Source organism: Belonocnema kinseyi, chromosome 2, assembly GCF_010883055.1.
Source record: "Belonocnema kinseyi isolate 2016_QV_RU_SX_M_011 chromosome 2, B_treatae_v1, whole genome shotgun sequence".
NCBI classification, from domain to species: Eukaryota; Metazoa; Arthropoda; class Insecta; order Hymenoptera; family Cynipidae; genus Belonocnema; species Belonocnema kinseyi.
Window position 1 is genome coordinate 68,629,568 of NC_046658.1, and position 22,356 is coordinate 68,651,923.

General features: G+C 31.9%; 1 protein-coding gene across 5 annotated transcripts in view; it reads left to right on the forward strand.

Annotated features, from left to right (window-relative positions):
- Positions 1–21,833, forward strand: part of LOC117168424 (alpha-actinin, sarcomeric) — a 26,200-nt gene extending 4,367 nt beyond the window's left edge. For 2 of the 5 annotated variants that reach the window (XM_033354061.1, XM_033354060.1), the window contains exons 2-13: positions 254–374; positions 10,706–10,940; positions 11,021–11,356; positions 11,566–11,651; positions 14,365–14,710; positions 14,804–15,080; positions 15,174–15,345; positions 15,439–15,675; positions 15,756–15,840; positions 15,966–16,309; positions 16,387–16,683; positions 19,853–20,011. In XM_033354061.1, the coding sequence (XP_033209952.1) occupies positions 273–374; positions 10,706–10,940; positions 11,021–11,356; positions 11,566–11,651; positions 14,365–14,710; positions 14,804–15,080; positions 15,174–15,345; positions 15,439–15,675; positions 15,756–15,840; positions 15,966–16,309; positions 16,387–16,683; positions 19,853–20,011 (2,676 nt within the window). In that variant the 5' untranslated portion in view covers positions 254–272. Of the gene's footprint in view, positions 1–16; positions 375–10,705; positions 10,941–11,020; positions 11,357–11,565; positions 11,656–12,123; positions 12,210–14,364; positions 14,711–14,803; positions 15,081–15,173; positions 15,346–15,438; positions 15,676–15,755; positions 15,841–15,965; positions 16,310–16,386; positions 16,684–19,852 lie in introns of those variants that run through there. The other 3 variants (XM_033354065.1, XM_033354062.1, XM_033354064.1) reach the window with 3 other exon arrangements.
- The last annotated feature ends 523 nt before the right edge of the window (positions 21,834–22,356 follow it).

A 22,356-nucleotide genomic window follows, 5' to 3' on the forward strand; every position in this document is an offset into this window, starting at 1 on the left:
TCTCTCTCTCTCTCTGTCTCTCTCTCTCTCGTACTCTTTCTCTCCACTATCCATTTTTTTCTCATACTCCATTTCTGTATACCCGCACCCACTATTATAGTCGTGCGGGTCCAGTGAGAAGCTGCACCGCGTTCATAACGTACAATTTTTTTCAAGATTTCGTCCCTCGTAAAGAGGCGAAATCGATCTGAGTGACAATTGACCAAATTTCAAGTATACAAGTGACAAGGAAGTTTATTAATCACGTTTAAAGGAACACGACACGCGAAAGGATGAACGACATGGAGGCCTACGGGGACGGATACATGGAGCCGGAGGAAGAGTGGGAAAGGGAGGGTCTCCTGGACCCGGCCTGGGAGAAACAGCAGAAAAAAGTGAGTGAAAGTTCTTCCCTTAAGGTTTTTTTAATTGAAAAATCGGGAAACTCCAATCGGCGATATAAGGTGCGAGCTTTTATTTGTGAATATTAAGAAGTTATGGCACCAGTGTTGTGTTGGGAGTGCGCCGTATTTAGCAATAGCGGAAAAAAGGATTTATTTACGGATACGAGAGTGTAAGCACTTTTTTTTGTTAATTTGTATTGGAGGTAAAACGGGACTTGCGGATTCTAACCTCAAACCGTGCGAATTGCAGTCTGTTCGCCTTGACTCCGAAAAACGAAAGGTATTTTTTATCTAGTGATAACGAATTGCTGTTCCGGTCTATGTGTAGATTTCCTTTCTTTCTCACTTGCCGAGGATAGTTAGTTCAACATACACTTTTTCTGTCAATCAGAATCATTAGAATCCTTTTATTTGAAATTGACAGTTACAAAACTGTTTGTTTTATTTACTAATGAAAACCATTTTTTTACACCAATTTGCTAACATATTGATACTTTTTTTTGTACGCTCATTTTCAATTTTTGTTTCTATTATTGTCAAAATTTATTTTAATTTTTCTATACTTTACCTTCCTGAATATTATAAATTGAATACTCTTTTCTAAGAGTAAAATTACTTGTCATTATTCAGAGCGGTAAAACTTAAATAGTTGTTTTAAAGTGACATATGATACGATATCACATTGTAAATTGGAATGTAATTGATGTGGTGTTGCTTCAAGTACGTGGAGGTGAAGTTTTCCCAATTTTTGGCAGAGTCTCAAGGCCTCCAGGCTCAAGTTGCTTTTTGCTGCAGCCCTTCGGATTGTATTTTCGGACTTTATGACGAAAATAATTGGACAGTGACTCACATCGGGTTTACAGTTCCATCAAAACTTTCCGAAATTTGAAATGTGAAATTTCTTGATTTTGATTCATGAATGTATTATCCACTTTTGAGTTTCGACTTGGACCTCTAGGAGATTAGTTTCTTCACTTTCGACAAGGTTCACTTTCAAATTAATTTTAGATAAATGAAGAACCCGTGTAGAGAATTCAGTTTTTTTAATCTGCTGCGAAGCTTGAGGAATTAAAAAAATAATCTAAGTGGCAGTGATTTCTTTAAAAACTTGTAAACGATATATTATTCTCAAAAGCTTCTATGAGATTTTTAGTTACAATTTTTGACTTTTCAACTTTCAGGAAATTATAGTGAAATATTTCGTAGAATCCATATCCTTATCGCAAATTAGAATACTGACATTCATAAGTCCACTTTGCCACAATACAATAAAATATATTAATTTGATTGATTTAAGAATTTGCTTCCTTTGGGACAAATCCATGTTTTCGTGATATGAATCTGAAATTCTAGTCCTGACATCGAACCAATTTCCCCTTACTAAATATATATTTCTACAAATCTTCTAGACAGAAATAAAATTTTTTTTAAACGTTTTTGCACATTTTTTATTTAAGCCAAGCTAAACAAATCTAGTTAACAGTGTCTTCTGCATTTCCTGAAGTTGCAGAGCGATAGGTTGTTGCCAATGACGGTGACTTAGTCCTTCAAAAAATTTGTGTACTTTCTAAAATAATTAAAAAAGATGATTACGATGAAGAGTTAACTGTAAATTAGCTCAGGAAATTTCTTGTAAAGTCAGAATCAGTCGACTACGGAGCTGCACATTCCAGGCAATGACGGCACTTCTCATTCGCAAGTGGGTCGTGTTATAGTTTATTTTACTTGTGTACCAAACAATTCGTTACTTTCGTTTAACAATGTCTTAAGTTCCAAGGCCAGTGTGCAAATCGCCTGTGCATATTTTTATACGGTTACTTTAATTGTCAGTTATTCGATTTCTAAAGGTCGAGACCGCCATTTCGCAATAATTACTTCAATTCTAAGTCTATCTTTTCAGGTAATGTAATTTTCAATCTATAATATTTTCCAAGATTATTACAACTCCTTAGTCTATTGCCTACATTTTTAAAAATAATGTTCATATTACTTAAATTTGATGTATTTCTCTTGTATAAAAGTTTCAGATAATCATTTAATAATCGATCCCTGGGAATTAATTTGACATTGTTCGATAATAGAATTCAGAAATGATAGAGAATGAGAGGATTATCGTTTTCTGTATAATCAAGTAATTATTTATGGCTTGAGGTATGATCAGTTGGCTGCTGGAGTGAGGATTTGATATGAACTGGGTGTTTATCTCTGATATGATTACAGTTTGCTCAGATCGAAATTGGCGGTTCAGAGTAAAGTGAAGGCATTCGTTCATCTAGGATTATCGCACTATCTATTCAATTTTTGATAGCGTGAAGATCGTTAACCTTTGGCAACTTTCGGCTGCGAGCCAAATCTCAGATTGGAATCGGGTGACCCAGTCATGCCATCGTTTGACCAGCGTAAGTCGATTGTTATGCGATGATTACAAATCTCTCGTTCCTATCAGCTCGACTCTTCTTTCATAATAAGACATGCGGTTATCATTCCGCACATTTCCGTCTCGTGCTAATATTTGTTTATTAACATTCTCGAGAATTCTCTGATTAGACCATGTCGATTTGGACTTCCCTGGGATCATACGATGTAAACTTGAGTCACGTGAATCTTCATGATTCATACTTTTTTGATAGGGGCTGTCTCGTCAGTTTCCGTTGAGGAATATTAATTGAGAAATTTAAGCGATTAAACAATTTGAGAAAGCTAATCAAATATCAATAACTTTTGTAATTGACTTCGAAATTTTGAGTCAAAATTATCGATTGCAAGCAAATTAGAAAATTCAATTCTGTTATCAAAAGAATTGGTCGTAACTGCACTGACGTGAAACTTCTGATCAAGTTTCAAGACGTCACGCCAATTCTTATGAGTTTTTAAACTGTTCGGAATGATAAAGGAATGAATAAAAGCACTTAAAATAGTGAACGAATAAGCTTTCTGTTGACTATCTTTGGACTCCATTTTACAAATACATCAATAATTTAAAAATAAAATAAACATATTAAAAAAAACAGTCCTAACTTTCCTAAAATATCAACGAATGAGTCTAGAACCTAGAATTTGGGCAAAATTGATATATAAATCTGGAAAAGCAAAGGATTTTTGGAAAAATTTTGATAAAAAATTGGAATTCTTGAAATAGAGGGAAATGAAGTGAATAATAACGCATTTAGTACGTGAATACAATTCAAAATTCAAATTAAATTAGTAGAATAAGCGTGGGCATATGTGTATAGAAGGATGGATGCCCGGCGTCTCATTACGTCATCGACGGCCGTCTAAAAGCGAGGCCTCACAAAAATATCTCGCAACATTTCTGAGCCGCGTTCATAAACAAACGTACAAAAAGGAGAAATGATAAGCGTCAATTTGAATGCCATTCGAATTATATCAGAACATCTCCAGCAAGCTACTTTATTTTTACTTCTATAAAACACAATCATCTAAGAGATTAATCCAAAAAACTGTTTAAAGCTCTTCAATTTCGCTGACTGATTTCAATTCCCGAAGAAAATTTATTTTCTTGATAAAGTTACTAACTTGATTAATTTTTCTAGGGAGAAATCAGAAATGTGTGCATTGAGATTGAGAAATGAGAAAGCTGAGGAGGATATTCAAGTTGCAAGTTACAAGAATAGGTTGTATAATTCAAGCATCGTTTGGTCATAAATGTATATAGACATCAGTTGAGATTAGCAAACTATCCGGATGCCCACTATGGATATACAGCAAGTATAGGAGAGGTCGTTCCACCGTGCATTGACAGTCTGTACAATTTTATGCTCCGTTCTATTTTCAGCGAAGTTTGCCGCCTTAGTTTATTCTCGAAATAACATCGCTGGCATAAGCCATATATTATATATGTAGTATTATATCCTCTCGGATGTAGAAACATGAGTCGGAACAATTCATTCATTTCGCTCTTTTTTGCGAGTCCTCGGAATGCTAAATGGAGCAAAAACCTCACAAGCAGGAGTGACTCAATGAAACCAAGTGACAAGATCGTAGATTCACTCACCCAAAAAACTAACTTTGATTTCAATCTGAATTCTGGTCTTCAATTTTCCTTATTTTTGCTGTCAGAAAAAAACTGAAAGAGTGCAAGTTTAAATGAGTTTTTTTTAAAGGCCATACTGATGAATTCCCTCGTTTTATTTCGTATTTGTTTTGCATTTCGAAAAATAAGCCTTTCCTAAATTCCCCTTAAAAGAGAATTTAGTTTCATAATTTATGATGGAAACAAAGGAAAATGACTCTTATTCAAGTCTGCAATCGAGACTTTTTTCACAAAAAGAAAAGTAGAAGAGTTTAGGAATTCAGTGTGAAAGTGGATCGACAGGATTTGTGAAATGGACAGCAGGAGGTAACTGAACCTTTAGGTCATTCGCACGTATTTTCGAGAGTGCAAGGACATACTTCTTTCTCGTATCATTTGTTCTGCCACATTATTAAGAAGGAATTTCCTTTCGAAACTTCAAACTGAAAATTTGACGTCTATTCACTTTCAGTTATTTTGTCTTCAAAACAGAGTCATCTTGGACTATTTTTGTCAATCGGGTAATTAAATTATCTAGAACACAATCTGGATAGTTAGTTCCTACTTATTGGTTTCTCATTTAGATGGTTATTTAATTGCTTTTAGTAGTTAAATGATCCATTAAGACTTTCTCTTGTCGGCTTGGCTTATATCCTTAGAAAGTAGCTCGCGTAGTTTTCAAACTTGTGGTCGAAATCTGGAATTTTGTACTTTCAACTGATAGATTAGAAAATAATTATCCCTTCGAAATCATTTATTTTAACAGTTATATTCTTAATTATTTATATGTAATTTTGGAGATGCTACTTCGAATCGATTCAAGTTGAATGGAATAGCCAATCAATGATCAGAAAGATAGATAAGATAAAATGAGTGAACTTTGTTCCCTGATTCTGTAATTGACTTTTTATTTATTGCAATTTTGCAGAAAAAAATTACGAAAATTTTTCTAGGCTACTAGATATTTAAAGTAGAGCTTGAAAGATAGTAAGATATTGCGCAAGTTAAAATAAACCAAAGCTTAGTATCATTTGTTGCACCTTGACCCGACTATACGAGATTGCTGAGCTTCAGAAATAAATCCGTAAACCTACTGCTTAACTACCTGCTGGGGTCAAAGTCAACGATCGCTATCTAGTCTAAATATGTCTAGTTTTTCTATAATTAAATTAATTATAGTCGAAGAATATAATCTGTCGGTAGTTTGTAACTAACTGTAAATGTTGAAGACATAACCGTTTTTTCTCAACCGAGACGGTAATGGAAAATGAAATTTGGCTTCTGACTTTATTTTATTCATTTCTTTTATTTTACCTTGAAATCAATCTGAATATATTTTTTGTGAATATAAATTTTTAATTTTATGTTCTACTCTCTGCCAAGAATGTAATTTGAATATGTATACATATTCCAAAGCAGATTAATTATTACATTTATATTAGAACATTAATTAAAACTGAAATAAATTAGATGTTCAAAGAAACTGATTCTACTTTCAAGCAATTAGCCTATGATTTTAAAGCAACTCACAATTTCCTACTTCAGATGCAAAAATATTTATTGCAAAAGTGTATTTTTCTTTGGTTCGTGGAACATTTATTTAAGCAGCACGAATATTTATCGCGAACGTAGTCTGCTATCGCATTTTAACGGACAAAATCACCTGCTCTTCACTAATTTAAACACACCTGTTGCTTGGAAAAAACAAGCTCAGCGGGAAGCAAGATACTGCAAAATTTAGAATTTTTATACTTTTTAACATTCTATTATTTATTATTTTATTATTTATTCTGAATAAGGGTTTCTAGGTGCTAATATTTTATACCGTTGATAAATTCCTTGGTCGTAACAATATTTTATAACTCCCTGGTTACCTGTCGATTCGAGACCACGCTCTATTTCACGTTTAGAATATCATGAAGGTAGATTGGTAAATAATAACTATTTTTGTATAATGATAAGTTCATTTCAGATTTATATTCATAATAATAGAGAAAAGAATAGACAAATGTCTAGGCTTACTTTTCAAGTAGGGCTCTATAATTTTTTTTAACGACGAATTTATTCTTGCGTAATAAGAGCAAAATTCACGCCTCAGTTCTTTGGTAGATTTATGGGCTTTACGTGAATGTGATTGAACCTTAGATTCAACAAATTGGCTTTAATTTTCTTCTGGTATTCCACATTTATTTCATATCGCAATTTAATCCAGATTTACTACCTATCCCCTTTAAAAAAATGGTTAATTGTTTTCAAATTAATAAAAATATATATTGGGAATTAGAAATTGATTTTAAAAATTAACAAATAAAATGTAGCTTACAAGTGTATTTAATTTGGACAATTATATTATACGTTAGTCGATAAAATAATAAAATCCAACATGTATTTTAAGAGAAATGAAAGAATGAAATTGAAAGAATTGAACTAATGTAGAAACAAAATTATTGTTTTCAAATAATAATAAAAGTCTAAGAATAGAATATTGTATAGTTTGAATGAAAGACATTTTGCTTTAAAGAGAAATAACTGAAACATTTTTTTTAGTAGTTTACACAGCTTGTGTGCATCATCGGTGGCTTAAAATTTGACATAAGCAGCGCGTTATCTAGTCTATTTGGGCTTATGTTGAGAGTGTGCGCACGATAGTGTCATTGTCTTTATTAAATTCGTTGACTCGTAGTACACGTAAATATATAACTCCATTCGTAGTGATACCAAAAAGAAGAAACTTATGATGCATCACAAACCTGCTTATGAAGGAATGCTCTCTTTTTTCTGCTATTATCTGAAATTCTATAGTGATTTGACCGTACAAACCTATTCCCTCTTTGTTTTCATTTTTATTGAACACAATTAGATATTAGAGAATATTAACATCATCTTCTAAATTTATTTCCTTCGAAATTAGATTCCTCTTTATCTGATTAATTTACCCTAGTAATTGGTTAGATAATTACTTCATTATATTAATTCAGAGTTTCAAGAACAATTTTCTTAAATCTTCACGATTAAAAAAATGATTTACATTTTTGACACTTTCATTTATGAATAGATTTTCAAACCTTTAATTTTGGAACTTTCTTATTTTTAATAATTAAACCAGATTTTCCAATTTAAAATAGGCAAGTTTGTGATTCTTGCATTTTGTTTCTTTTAAATTTGAAAATTTCCCATTTTTGAAATTGAAAAATAAATAATAATTAAAAATAAATAATTCAAATACAATATCGTTTAATTAAAATTTGTTTTAATTAAACCATTTTTACTTTAAGCTTTTTAATTTAATATTATTCAATTTGTTATTCTAATATCTGAAATTATTCAATTTTTAAACCCTTTACGTTTCTAATAGTTTTAATTTGATTGACTTTCAATGCACCTAAAAATGAAAGTTGTTCTATTTTGGATCCTTATACTTACAAATTTTTGCAAGTTTTAAGTTATTATTTGTTAAAGAAATGCGAGTTTATGATTTTTCTGAGAAACAGTTTGAGCATTTTCACCTAAATTGTGTCTTACTAACTACAGTAAAGAATAAGGATAAATAATATGATTTTTAATTAAGGAAATTTAATGAAGAAGCAAATTGTCATTCAAATTTTTGATGTAAAATATACATTCGATACTTACCATATAATCTACATCAGCTTATCCAGGTTTTTGTGCGAAATAATAATTATTTTTCGTTGAAGCTTTGGGAAATGGTAAAGAAAATAAAAAGACGTCTGTACACGTCTCTCTTGGAAAAAAAAGTAATTCCTGTCTTATAAACTTATTTTTTCTTTAATTTAAAAAAAGAACAGTTCTCAGATGTTAATTTTCAAGTTATTTACCATTTCTCCAAGTTTCTGTGTAAAAATATTTATTATTGTAGAAAAAAATCTGGATAAAGTGATAGAACTCATACGGTAAGTATCACGTGCCCTAAAATTAAAAACATTTTTGGATTCTTAGGGGAGAAAGATTGTACATTGCAGATGCATACAAAATTTAATTTGCGGATTCTGAGACGGATAAATGTTTTTGATATGTGCCAATGCGACTGGTGCGGGAGGAACCGATGTCTTGCAAATAGATTGTAGGGACGAAGATGAGGTTAGGGTGGCTCATGTCCAATTTTGGCTCGCCATGCTTTACGCTACCCGTATTAAGTTTCACTCAATAATTTTCTCTCGAAAAAAGCCCATTTTTTTCTCCTTCAACACATTTTTCTCTCATAACCGCCACCTCCAATAACTTACAGAAACAGGTACACACAGCACCAATTGCCCCCCTCCCCTTCAACTCTAGAAAAAATATTCGTTGATCTCAAAATTATTAAATAAAATACCTTTTAAATATTGACAAAATATACATTGCAAAATTACAAGATACCATCAAAGCTTTGCTCCATTTTTTAATATGCTTAATATCAGCACAATCTATAAAAAAATTATAAATATAATATTAAAAACTTTTCCAGAAAAATAATTTTGTTCCACCAGAAAATTCCTAGTTAAAAATTAATTAACTAGAGTCAATTTTGCAGATTTTTGTGAACTTAAAACATTTGCAATGTCATTTTTTACTGTGAAAACCACCTTTTGGAAAATTTTCTGACAGCTGTAAAAACTAAAAATAATTAATTCCTACAAAAAATGTCATATTTTCGTCGAAAAATGTTATTTATTGACAAGAATCAATTTTGCAGATTGGTGCAGACTGAACTTGAAACAGTTAGAAGTTATTTTTGTTGTACAACCCTCTTGCACAATTTTCCTAGACATTTTAAACTTTGTGCCACTTTTATGTCATTAAAGTGAGCGAGTAGTACATAATCCAGAATTATTTGTACTACGATTTGAATTTATGGCAGTGGAATCTCTTGATAAATAAATAATCGCAAGATTTGTATTGAAACATTGCCGGAGCAATAGGAAGCAGAGTTTAGAACCAGGACACTAGATATATATAGCACGAGGGATCGGGGTCGTTACGAAAATATACTCTAAGCAGATTCAGATACAAATTCAATTCCTTTCTGTAAATTCCCATTCTTTTTTCAATCTTTATTCTCTCTTGTTTTCACAATTCTGTCCTCGATTTCGAGGTATTTCTCACTTCAAAAGATGTTTCAAGTACTCCAATTGCGTTTCTATATTTAAATCACTAGGTATCGAGATGAATCAAGTTCTAAATGCCTAGAAATTGTATTCTCTCTCGAGAAAATTTCATTTTGTAAATTAATATTGGAGTTTATGCAATGGAACGTATGCACATCTTATTTTTGTTATCTTCTTCTCCTACTTTTGATTTATTTTTTCAGATTTGTATTTATTCCTGAAAAAAAAAAACGTTCGGAGTAACTGATCCAATTTTTCAAGATTTGAAGAATGTTGGCTGTTGAATAAACGGCAGAAATAGATTGACAATAAAATGGTTTATGAGTTAGAAGTGTTTTTTAAGATATCCTAATAATTTCTTCTGTTTTTCATTTTTAATGTAAAAAAGAGCCATATATGCAAATTCAAGTGTATACAAGTTCATTCGCATTATAACAGAGAAGATCCATCATTATGTCGTAAATTACTGCTTGTCACGCTCAAAGAATCGAGATGATTACATATCACACTTATGTAAAAGAATCTGCACATACATACATAATTGAAAAATTTTTCCGAGGGAAAGAACATAATTTTAACAATTTTATTGAAATTCATTGTTATTATTTCTAATGTTTTTTTTTGTATTTGTAAGTGGAAGCTAGGATGATCATTGTTGTAGAAACATTTTACAGAGGTAACATTTTGAACCAGAAAATCTTCTACTGGGACACGTAGCTTTTTAACGGTTGTGAAGTAACCTTGAATTTATTTTGAGAAAACTAAAGATATCATTCTGTTTGTAGTTTCTATGGAAGGAGGATTGGAGATTTATTTTCTTACTCAATTCGTAATAAGTTATTCAATTTTGGCAAGGCCAAGGAATTTGTACAGGAAACCAGGCGCTGACATTTTAAAACATTTGCAATTTGCAATTCTTAACTCTAAAAGTAAAATATGTTTTAATTATCTAAATATTGAAAAATTGGGATTCTTGTAATCTGGAATCATTCCAAATTTAATATAGATTTCTATATTATCAAAAGGATCTATATTTAGGATTTTTCTATATTTAGGAAAATTGTTTTTTAAAAATAGATTAAGCGTCTAGATTTAAGGAATGGCGAGACTTCAATCTTAAATCAAAATTTCCTTCTACTAAAATTAAGGAACGATGATAAGAATTAATAAACCAATTTTTTTAGACATTCACAGCATGGTGCAACTCACATCTCCGAAAAGCTGGCACTGCCATCGAATCGATCGAAGACGACTTCAGGAATGGATTGAAGTTGATGCTCCTACTTGAGGTGATTTCAGGAGAAACCCTTCCACGACCCGACCGCGGTAAAATGCGCTTCCACAAAATAGCGAATGTAAACAAAGCCCTAGATTACATTGCCAGCAAAGGTGTAAAACTTGTCTCCATCGGTGCAGAAGGTAAGCATTTTAAGCTCTTGTGTGTTCCCTCCTCCCCGTTCTCCTCCTCAGAAAATATCTGAATGTAAATTCTGCAACAGAGATTGTTGACGGTAACTTGAAGATGACGCTTGGTATGATCTGGACGATAATCCTGAGGTTCGCCATCCAAGACATCTCAGTCGAGGAGATGACTGCAAAGGAAGGTCTGCTCCTTTGGTGCCAACGTAAAACTGCTCCATACAAGAACGTCAACGTTCAAAACTTCCATCTCTCCTTCAAGGATGGTCTGGCCTTCTGCGCCCTTATTCATCGTCATCGTCCTGACCTCATCGACTATAACAAGCTCAGCAAAGACAACCCCTTGGAGAATTTGAATACCGCTTTCGACGTTGCTGAAAAGTACCTCGACATTCCCAGAATGTTGGATCCTGACGGTGAGCTTGCTATCTGGGTTTTAAATCTTCCTTGAGATTGAAATCTCCCCTGATTTGTAAACCTTCTTTGGGTTCTTCTAGGTTCTTAAAGCTTTTTCATTTCAGTCACGTGGCTGATGTTTAGTTGAATTTCTATGTTAGGTCAAGTTTTGAGAAGAAGCCTTTTCTGATAGTCGTTTTGTGAATTTATGATGCATTATATTCACTAGATTTGATCAACACTCCCAAGCCGGATGAACGGGCAATCATGACTTACGTGTCCTGCTACTACCACGCGTTCCAGGGTGCACATCAGGTCAGCACAATGAACCGCGTGTCATGTTCCCTCCGATAAAATTGTAAACTCACCCGACCTTCTAACACTCGAGTTACAAATTTGCGCTTAAAACATCCTCTAATTGCAATTTTATGCTCACTTTTTCAAGCTTCATTTTCCCAAAAGTAAAACGAAAGCAGACAAAAGCAAGCTACAATTTTATCTGGTTTTATTAACAAGCGTGGCAAGTTTTTGTAACGATTAGTTTTATAAGAAGAGCACTGTTCGGTTGAGAAATGATTTTGAAAGTTTTCTGATCAAGTTTTATCGAGATATTTTTTTTTTAGGGTATGTATGTTTGATATGGAATTTAAAGATTTAAAAATAATAGATCATTTATTTATTTCTATTAGGGAGTTATTTTTTAAATTTAACTGAGCAATGGTACAAATGATGCTAGATGTATGATCTAACCACGCATGGTTTGAGTTTTTTTGACTGTGTTTTTTAGACATGCGAAACACAGCAATGCCTGATGAACGGGCTGTGATGACCTATGTATCCTCGTATTATCATTGCTTCAGTGGTGCTCAAAAGGTGTGTCATCCTTTTTTTCATTGCATTTTTATTTAATAATTAGGCCGTTGACTGTACTGCAGATTTTTTTCAAACCTATAAAAATTATAGTGGGTTTATAATTTAAAGGTCTTTAAAACGTCTTTATATCGACCGATCTTTGAATTTCGATTCTTTTCAATTCCTTATCTTTTTAATTTAAATTACGTTTTATTTTCATTCGCTGTTTTTAAAATAGTGGTTGTACCAAAATAGACCTGTGCATTTTTAAATTCTGCCACTTTAAACTTTAAAGTCTCTCTAATTTTAATCGACTAATTATGAAGATCTTCATTTTGAGACAGTCATTATTAATTGTTGTCGTAATTCGAAAATATAATCAGAATACTTGTCTACATATTGCTCTTGGTAACCAACATTTAAATTCTCTTCAATTCCTTGTAAATTATCAAGCTTATTTATTTTGATTTGAAGACCATTTTTCGAATTTTAAAACATAATTTGAATAATTTGAAAATGCTAGATATAAAGGGTAACAAGTCAACACCTTGCTTATTCTTTGTTTGCATTCAAATCCATTTTAATTACATTTATATCAATAGGCCGATTCCTTTTAAAATCAGGCAGGTTCTACACTTCAAATTGTAGAATTTCTCGGTGACGAAAATGTTGTTTTCTGTAGGAAATTGGTCGAAACGTATTTTTATGTGTTGGAAAAATGTTTTTTTGTAAGGTTACTTGTATACTCATTTGTTTACTCAAGTTACCTAATTCAGAAATTAGACATTTATTCTTTTAATTCTGGTGAGGTTTAGACGCCATTTTTTTGAAATCCGCCGAAAATTTTGAAGTAAGTTTGAAAAAGTAACAAAACTAAGGCAATTTATTTGAAAATATAAAAAGTCTATATTCATAAAAAAAACTGCAGTGATATTTTTAAAACAAATTTTTTTATTTGCTGTTACATAAGAAAGATGCTATGCATTTTATGCGTGCTAAACCATTTTTGTGATCAGGAGATTTTTTTCAGAAAATTGAATTGATGATTTTGTGTCGTAAAAGATGCAAGATTGTAAAAGAAGCAACCGTTCATCTTTTCGTTTAACCCGTTGATAGTGTATGGCGCAAATTTCGTAAAAAAATGACCAAGAGTACGTTTGACGTAATATGCGTCATGTAATATAAATAAATATGTATTAGATTATCATTAAACTTGGTACACAAAGGTTTTTTGCCTCTCTAAATCCGAATTTAACATCAGAAGTTAAATATTCAAAATGGCGGTTTGAAATTACGTTAAATTGGCTGGTTTTCATGAAACTTGGTGTTAGTGTTGATGAGATTTTTTAGAAATTTGAAATTTTTAGGACTTTGAAATTTGGACTTTGAATTCGTATTCAGCGACCCAAATAACCCCCTAATACAAATTTTCATTCAAATTCGTAATACCAATTTTCTATGAAACCCATGTAGTAGAATGTTCCACACATTCTGGGTCCACTTCGTGATTTTCGTTCTACATATTGAAGGAGTTAAACTTTTTTAAGTGTGCAAAATTTAATGTTTACATTTATTCTTATTTTTCGTTTCCAAAAACATCTGAAAATTCGAATTTCATGAAAAAAATTATCCTGGACACAAAAATGGTTTAGTCTACCAAAAACTGACAGCATGTCTTCCTTATAAGAGAAAACATTTAATAAAAAAGTGGCAAAAAATATAAATGTAGTTTTTGTTGTAATATACTTGTCTAATTTTCAAAAAAATTAATGCCATTCTCTTAATTTATAACTTTTTCCGAATTTTTAGCGAATTTCGAAAGAAAATTTCAATAACTAAAGTAGGTAAAAAAAATATCGAAGTTTAATGGAGAAAATGATTTTTTTTTTAGTAAATTAATTGGCACAATTCAAATAATTTTGTACATTATTTTTTTCTTAATTCGAAAACATACGTGTCGCATTATTTCCACTAAAACATCATATGTCTTCAACAAATGATTCTGTAATCTGAAGTGTAGAACCTGCCTGATTTAAAATGGTTTCGGTCAATATAAAATTAGTGGTTGAGAAAACCATCTTTGAACACCTTCATTTTGCTAAATTTCTAACATTTACCTTGGCTTTTTAGCATAAGATAATGAATCAAATGTTCATACGAAAGTTTTTTAATCTAGGCTGAGACAGCAGCCAACAGAATCTGCAAGGTCCTGAAGGTGAATCAAGAAAACGAACGATTAATGGAAGAGTACGAACGACTGGCCTCTGACCTTTTGGAGTGGATAAGGAGGACAATGCCGTGGCTCGCTAGTCGGCAAACTGACAATTCTCTCGCGGGCTGCCAAAAGAAACTGGAGGAGTACAGGACTTACAGACGCAAGCATAAACCACCACGTGTTGAGCAGAAAGCCAAACTCGAAACGAACTTCAACACCCTTCAGACGAAACTGAGGCTGAGCAATCGTCCAGCTTACATGCCCACTGAAGGAAAAATGGTGTCTGATATCAACAAATCATGGAAAGGTATTTATCCTGCTTCTTACAGAAAAAGCAGCAAACCTGCACTTTAGTTTAAATTAAGCCTGGTATTTATTCTATTTGCTTTCTCATTTTTAGGCTTGGAACTTGCGGAGAAGGCCTTCGAAGAATGGCTACTTTCGGAGATGATGCGTCTCGAGAGACTAGAGCATTTAGCTCAGAAGTTCAAGCACAAGGCCGATGCTCACGAAGATTGGACCGGAGGAAAAGAGGAAATGCTCACATCTCAGCACTTCCGTCAGTGCAAACTGAACGAACTCAAGGCGCTGAAGAAAAAACACGAGGCCTTTGAATCTGATCTGGCTGCACATCAGGATCGGGTCGAACAGATCGCTGCTATCGCCCAGGAGCTTAAGTAAATATTTTTTCTCACAAGAACCCCAAAAAGGGATTTTCTCTTTTATTAGTAGATTACTAAGTAATGTTTGAAATCCTTTTTTCTGTATAGCACACTAGAATATCACGACAGTGCTTCAGTAAATGCGAGGTGTCAACGCATTTGCGACCAGTGGGATCGTTTGGGAACTCTCACTCAACGCAGGCGTCAAGCTCTCGATGAAGCTGAACGTATTCTCGAAAAAATTGATATCCTGCATTTGGAATTCGCTAAGCGAGCTGCGGTAAGATTCTTGTTTACAATAAAATGTTATTTTGAGTTTAGACTTTAATTTAGAATTTAGTCTTAGTTTAAATTTGTTGCGAATATTTTATAGCCGTTCAACAACTGGTTGGATGGAACGAGAGAAGATCTTGTGGATATGTTCATTGTTCACACTATGGAGGAAATTCAAGGCTTGATGGACGCTCACTCTGCTTTCAAAGCAACTCTTGGAGAAGCGGATAAGGAGTACAATTCTATCGTCGGTTTGGTTCGCGAAGTGGAATCTATAGTAAAACAATTCCAGATCCCTGGAGGTCTCGAAAATCCCTACACTACGCTGACTGCTCTCGTAAATATAAATTTAATTTGAGAAATAAATCTCTTTATCAGAGAACACTTTTGCAATGTGACTTTGCTCTTCTTTTTAAGGATCTGACGAAGAAATGGAGTGATGTGAGGCAATTGGTGCCGCAACGTGATGGCACGTTGGCTGCAGAACTTCGCAAACAACAGAGTATCCTTTTTGTGTTGAATTTTTATATTTAAGATCTAAATAGCTTTACACGTATCTTTACAATACTTTAGATGTTTAATAATTGAATCAAATTGCTAAATTACATTCCTTAATAATCTAAATAGATAACGAGTTGTTGCGCAGGCAGTTTGCAGAAAAGGCCAATGCCGTTGGACCTTGGATAGAGCGTCAGTTGGATGCTGTGACCGCAATTGGTCTTGGGCTTCAGGGAACTTTGGAGGATCAGCTCCACCGACTCAAGGAATACGAGCAGGCAGTTTATCAGTACAAGGCTCACCTTGAAGAATTGGAGAAGATTCACCAGGCCGTGCAGGAAGGAATGATCTTTGAGAATAGATACACACAATACACCATGGAAACTCTTCGTGTTGGATGGGAACAACTTTTGACTTCGATCAACCGCAACATCAACGAAGTCGAAAACCAGATCCTCACCAGAGATTCTAAGGTATGTCAACGACCACGCTTTAACACTATTATGTGTTAAAAGAGAAATTTCTGAGGATTTCTTTTTTCTTGTTTCAGGGAATAACGCAAGAGCAACTCAGTGAATTCCGAAGCAGTTTTAACCACTTCGACAAGAACAGGACAGGAAGATTGGCTCCGGATGAATTCAAATCGTGTCTTGTATCTTTGGGATACTCGATTGGAAAAGATAGACAAGGTGATATCGACTTCCAACGCATCCTTGCAATTGTTGACCCCAACAGTTCTGGATACGTTCAGTTTGATGCCTTCCTAGACTTCATGACCCGCGAGTCCACGGATACGGATACTGCTGAACAAGTTATAGACAGCTTCCGTATTCTCGCTGGAGATAAGGTATTCTATTTTTTTGCATCATTGTTTTCTAATAGGAAGTTGGCCACTTGGAATTTTAAAGTTACCCTTGAATTCAAGAACTCAAATATGTAAAAAGAAAACAAATTCAAGGTGTATTCAAGAGGTTTCAACAAAGATCTCAAGATAGGTCAAAAGAATTCAAGGAAATTTAGAGATTTTAAAGAATTGAAAAAAATGAAAAAGAAATCAACTGAATGAAAGGTTGATGTGAAGGTCATCTAAATGTATGTACAGTAAGAAAAAGCTGCTGTTCGTCTTTTGTATTTGAAGATAATTGACTTTTTGTTTTGAGTTCTGATATGAAATTTCTCGTTGTTTTGAAATAGTCAAAAAGAGGTAGATATTTAAAAAAGTCTTAATTAATAAGGACCGTTTTTCTAAAAATTAACAATTTTCGTTTTTCAATAAATGCACGAGATACGGAAAAAAGTCCAAGAGTAAAATTGTTCCTTTCGAAGAACTCTACAAAAAATCCTGTTACGTTTTTCGATATTTTACACTAATTATTTTTTTAAATCTAGACTTTTAAATCCATTATTTTTTTTCTAATAATGAATGTAATTATTTTTTCTGTGTTATTATGATTTCTGACTAGGGGCATCTTATTGTTTGAAAATATGCCAAAAAATACAAAATTAAAAAAATGGCGACCGTTTTTCTGAAAGTCAATTTTTTTAACTTAAGCAAGATACGGAAAATTGTCCTTCTAAAATCTAAGGAGTTACACAAAAAGTTTCTCTTCAATTTTTCAATATGTTTCATTAAAAAATTATATTTTTGGAAATAATAAAATGCGGTATAAAATATCGAAAACGAAGAAGAAGCCCTTGGTTTAACTCTTTGAAATGAATAAATACTTTCCAAACTTTTTGTTGAAAAAAAAACGATCTTCGTTTTGTTAATTTTCAACTTTCTTGATACTTTTTTTTGCTTATTTCAAAATAATGAAAAGCCCTCATCGGAATCAAAAAGAAATGATATTCATTATTTTGAAAATTCATCCCATTTTGAAAAAATAACTGGATTTTTTTTAAACACACCATTTTTAAGGTTTTAATCATTATTTGAGTAATTTACCGAAAAGTTTGAATTTACGCATTTGGCACTAATTTATTTTTGCTAACAAAAATAATATGATTATAATTCTTGAATTTTTTCAGAATTTCATAATAATATTAATAAAAATTGTTTATAATTTCATACCTATTCAAAAGTCCTTTACGTATTTGCATTAGTTAATAATTGTACAAGAAGTTTGGTATACAATTAGGCTGCGACTAGCAGAATGTGTTGAAATTCAATATGAAATAATTGACTAGATTCTTTGAAAAATATAAATGGAAATATTTTCAAAAATAGACTTGGAAAAACTGGAAATGTCGTGGAAGTTTAAAATCAGTTTTCTGCAGCAAGCCTGATACAATCGAATTTATTCCATTTCCTTAATATATTTTTTATTATAATTCAGAATACTGAACAATAAATAAAACAAATTCAAAATAATTTAAAGGATGTCAAATGAATTCAAAAGAGTTCAGAAACATGTGTACACTTGAATTCACAGGGTGGCTGCTGGGCCGGGAATTTGATGAAGCCGGAAAACCAGGAAATGACAGTGAATTTATTTTTTGACCGGGAATTGAAAAAGTTTTTAGAAAAAAAATCGGTTCAAGATTAATTGGAACAGTTTTTTAAATCAATTAGTCGAACAAACTCGAACTATACATTCAGGATTAACAAGTGAATAATAATTTATTTTACAAGACGATTCGGAATTAGTTTAAACTTTAAAAATTTCCAGATTTTAGCGTTAAAAATGTAACCATTTCAATTGAAGTGTCATTAGTTAAACAAATATGAGCGTCCGTTTGAAACTTTATAAACTTCTTTAAACTTCAAAATAACTTCAAAATAACTTCAAAATAACTTCAAAATAACTTCAAAATAATATATTCCTAATTATTATTTATTAATTATTAAGTCATTATTTTTTTTAATAATAATGTATTATTATGTTCAAATTTATGAAATTTCACATATTGTTTTTAATCTAAAATTTGACCATTTGAAGTTTTTTATTAAGAAAAAGATTGATTGCTTAATATTATGATATATTTGACTGTTCTTTTAAAATCGGTAATTGTAAAAAAATATTAAAAACTAAACAAAAAACTAAATTTTCAACATGAAAATTTTAATTGTTCTATGTGAAAACTTTTTATTAGTAAGTGAAATTGTAAAATTTTGTTGTATCAATAAATATTGAACACCTTTTATCCCTAAAAAAAATTCGAGTAAGATATTTCGAACTTCCGAAAACATTAAAAATTAATGGAAAATTGGAAATTATTTCATGTAATGTAAACGAAGTGTCTACGTGTACTGACAAATCCGACTATTCATATCGAAATTTCGGTGCAAACAGCGATTAATAGCCTAATTTAAGACAAATTATAGATTTTTTGTAGGTATCGAACGCAAAATGTAGAAGCTTTGTAAGAATTGTGAAAGGCTTCAAAAGAATAAAAAACATTTCCTTGAGATTCGTAGGAAAATTGAAAATAATTTGTTTATTTCGAAAAATTAATTTTAAGAGAATATTTAAAAGATTTCTAAAATTGTCAAAAATGAATCTAGAATGTTTTTTATTTTGCAGGATTTAAAAAAATTAAGAAAAATTCAAATGATTTAAAAAAATGTTAAGCAGTTCTGAAAAAATTTCAAAAATATTAAAAAAATTTTAAATCTAAAAGAACATGTAGATTTTTCAAGATTTTTCAATAAATTTTTGAAACTTTTTAAGGATTTTTAAACTATTTGAAATTAAAATAATTTAACTTCTAATTTAAGGAGTTTTCAGTTTATAAAAAAAATGCAATCGCTCAATTTTTTTTCTAGCTTAAAATTGTTAAAAATGATTTGCAGCTCAGTTTTTGCTACTTTAAATGGAAAAATGTCTAGCTTTAGAGTTTAAATTTTTTAATTTCATTGACCTTGAAAAATGTTTTTGAACCGGGAAAAACCCGGAAATTTTTTTCTTTGATTAAAACGGCCAACTTGAATTCATTATATAGTGGATAACTATTCGGTTTGTGGTAAAATTTTATCTGTATAAATAAATTTAATCTTTAAATTTGTCTGCTACCAGCCTTACATTCTGGCCGACGAACTGAGACGAGAATTGCCACCGGATCAGGCTGAATACTGCATTCAGCGAATGCCTCCATTCAAAGGACCTGGAGGTTTACCAGGAGCTCTTGACTACCGTTCGTTCTCCACCGCCCTTTACGGCGAATCCGACCTTTAATTTCGCATTCTACGGCCTAACAGAAAAGTTTATATATACGAAACACCTAGGTTTTTCATCCCTCGCCATTGAAAAAGAGCCCGCATTGCTAAGATCGAATGCAAGAGAATCAAAGTACTTAATTGAAGAGAAAGAATTCATCTGAAGAAAGAATATGTGGGTAAGAAACCCCCTAAATAGACGCACAACCGTAACCGATGTGCCTTCTCAGGCACGCGACACTGATTAACAGAATGCTGACAGAAAATAAAAATCACCTCTCGAATTAAAGAAAAAATATATACTGAGGATATTACTATGAGAAGGTATTCATCTCAGTTCGAAATTTGGAAAAAATCCTAAGAAGTGTCTTCTGCGGTACATATGTTTACTAAAGAGACAATAATATTTTTGTATCTCGTATTACGTAGACGAGAGAATAGTACGTTATGCGCCTGATATCGAAGATTTGATACAACCATATCGATTAGCATTAAATTATAGAATTATAATAAAATCGTTCACCAAAAGCTAATCACCGACCCTGAGCGACTTTTCAATACGAGGGAGGCTTCTAAATTTTTCGGTGATTAGCACAAGCCGGATGCACTGTAATTCGCCATATCCAATCATCGAGAGCACGAGTTTAGATTTTGTTTTTCACGGAGGTAACATTTTGTCCGATTGTCAGATGATTTTTGCGAGGCATTTATAATGAATTTTGTAGGCAGATTCGTGCTCTCGGGTGGTTTAGGATTGTAAAAAGAAATTTTAATCGGTCAACGAAATATCGAATTCGATCGACCCTCTCGTTATGAGAATCCAGAAATGAAAAAACGCAAGCTCGAAATCGAATATATACATATTTTTTTATAAAGACGGCAGAATATTGAGAGCCGTCGATGTATTTTATAAATCATATATTGAAAATACGCGAAACGATGCTAAACATACAAATTATTTATTTATTTGATTTATTATTTATTAATGTACCGATATTAAATTAACGTAGTAAATGAAATGTTCTCTCAAAGTATTTATTTTTATAAATATTGGCCGATGCGATTGGTCTGTTGTAAGGCAATAGCCAACCGGAAAATAATAATGAAAAAAACTACGAAAACAGCTGCCATCACCTATTACGTGTAGTAAGACACATTTATACGTGCAGTCATATCTTACTTAGTTCGATAAGTCATTCATCGGTATCACTTGAAACATTGTATAATTGAATTTGTGTGAAACGCAATAATGAATTATCAAAAAATTACAGAATAGGTTTTGTTTGGCTTTGAAGCTTAATGCTTTTTTTGAGAATCTGTCTTAACGTAGTTTGAGACTTTTGTTACAGGATCCGACTCCTCTTTTTGTTTTTTTAATAATACAGAAAATTCGATTGGCAGCTATAGGAATCAGGTGTTCTTTTTTTTAATTTACGAATCTGTATTTTGTTTGTTTTCGTTACGATCGAGTGTACAGTTGTACATTGTAAGTGAGTTTTGGACGTGCTTTTTTGCAGAATAATTATTAATTATGCACAGAGGTAGACTTCAGAAACGGATGAAAGTCTCAAACGGAAATCTTCATTTGTTTGCACTATTTTAGATTATATCTATAAATGTGCATACATCTACATTCACTCACACGACGTGCATACGTAAATGTAATTATTAAATTTAATCTAAGTGTAATGTAATTTAAATGGTCTTCCTTCGACCACTCATCCTGCATCGCATTACATCGATTAAATAGATTTCTTCTATTTTATTTTCCTGTACTGGTTTAGTAATGAACATTATTGTACAATGAGGAAACTAAAAAATAAAAATAAAAGTTCTGCAAAGCTTGGTTATAACATTTTTTTCTGCGACAAGTCCTTGCAAATTTTTATAATTATCCTTTATTTTGGAAATACTCAAATTCAAGAAACTTGTACTTTTCTTGTAATATTTCGAGAGGAAGAATATTTAAAAGTCAGTAATTGCAATCACAATGATCGAATTCATAATCAAGTCTTATAGCATATTCCTCTGGTTGCAATCGCCCAAAAATAGTAATTTCAAAAAAGAAAAAAAATTGTAACATACTTTTTTAGTGCCAGTTTTTTTATACACCTCACTTTTTCGATTTTTTGTGATTTTTATTTAACTTTCACAATAAAAACAAATTATTTTAAAAAAACTTTGCATCAAGTGAAAAACTGTTGCAAAAAAGTGGAATACGTTATGCATTTGAATGATTCTCAATTTAAAATGTTGAACATTAAATTAAGCAATTAGGTTTATTTCTACTTATTACTCGTGTAAAAAGAATTCGGTTTGTTTTCCAAAGTGCAACAACAATTATAATGCATTAATAATTTAAAA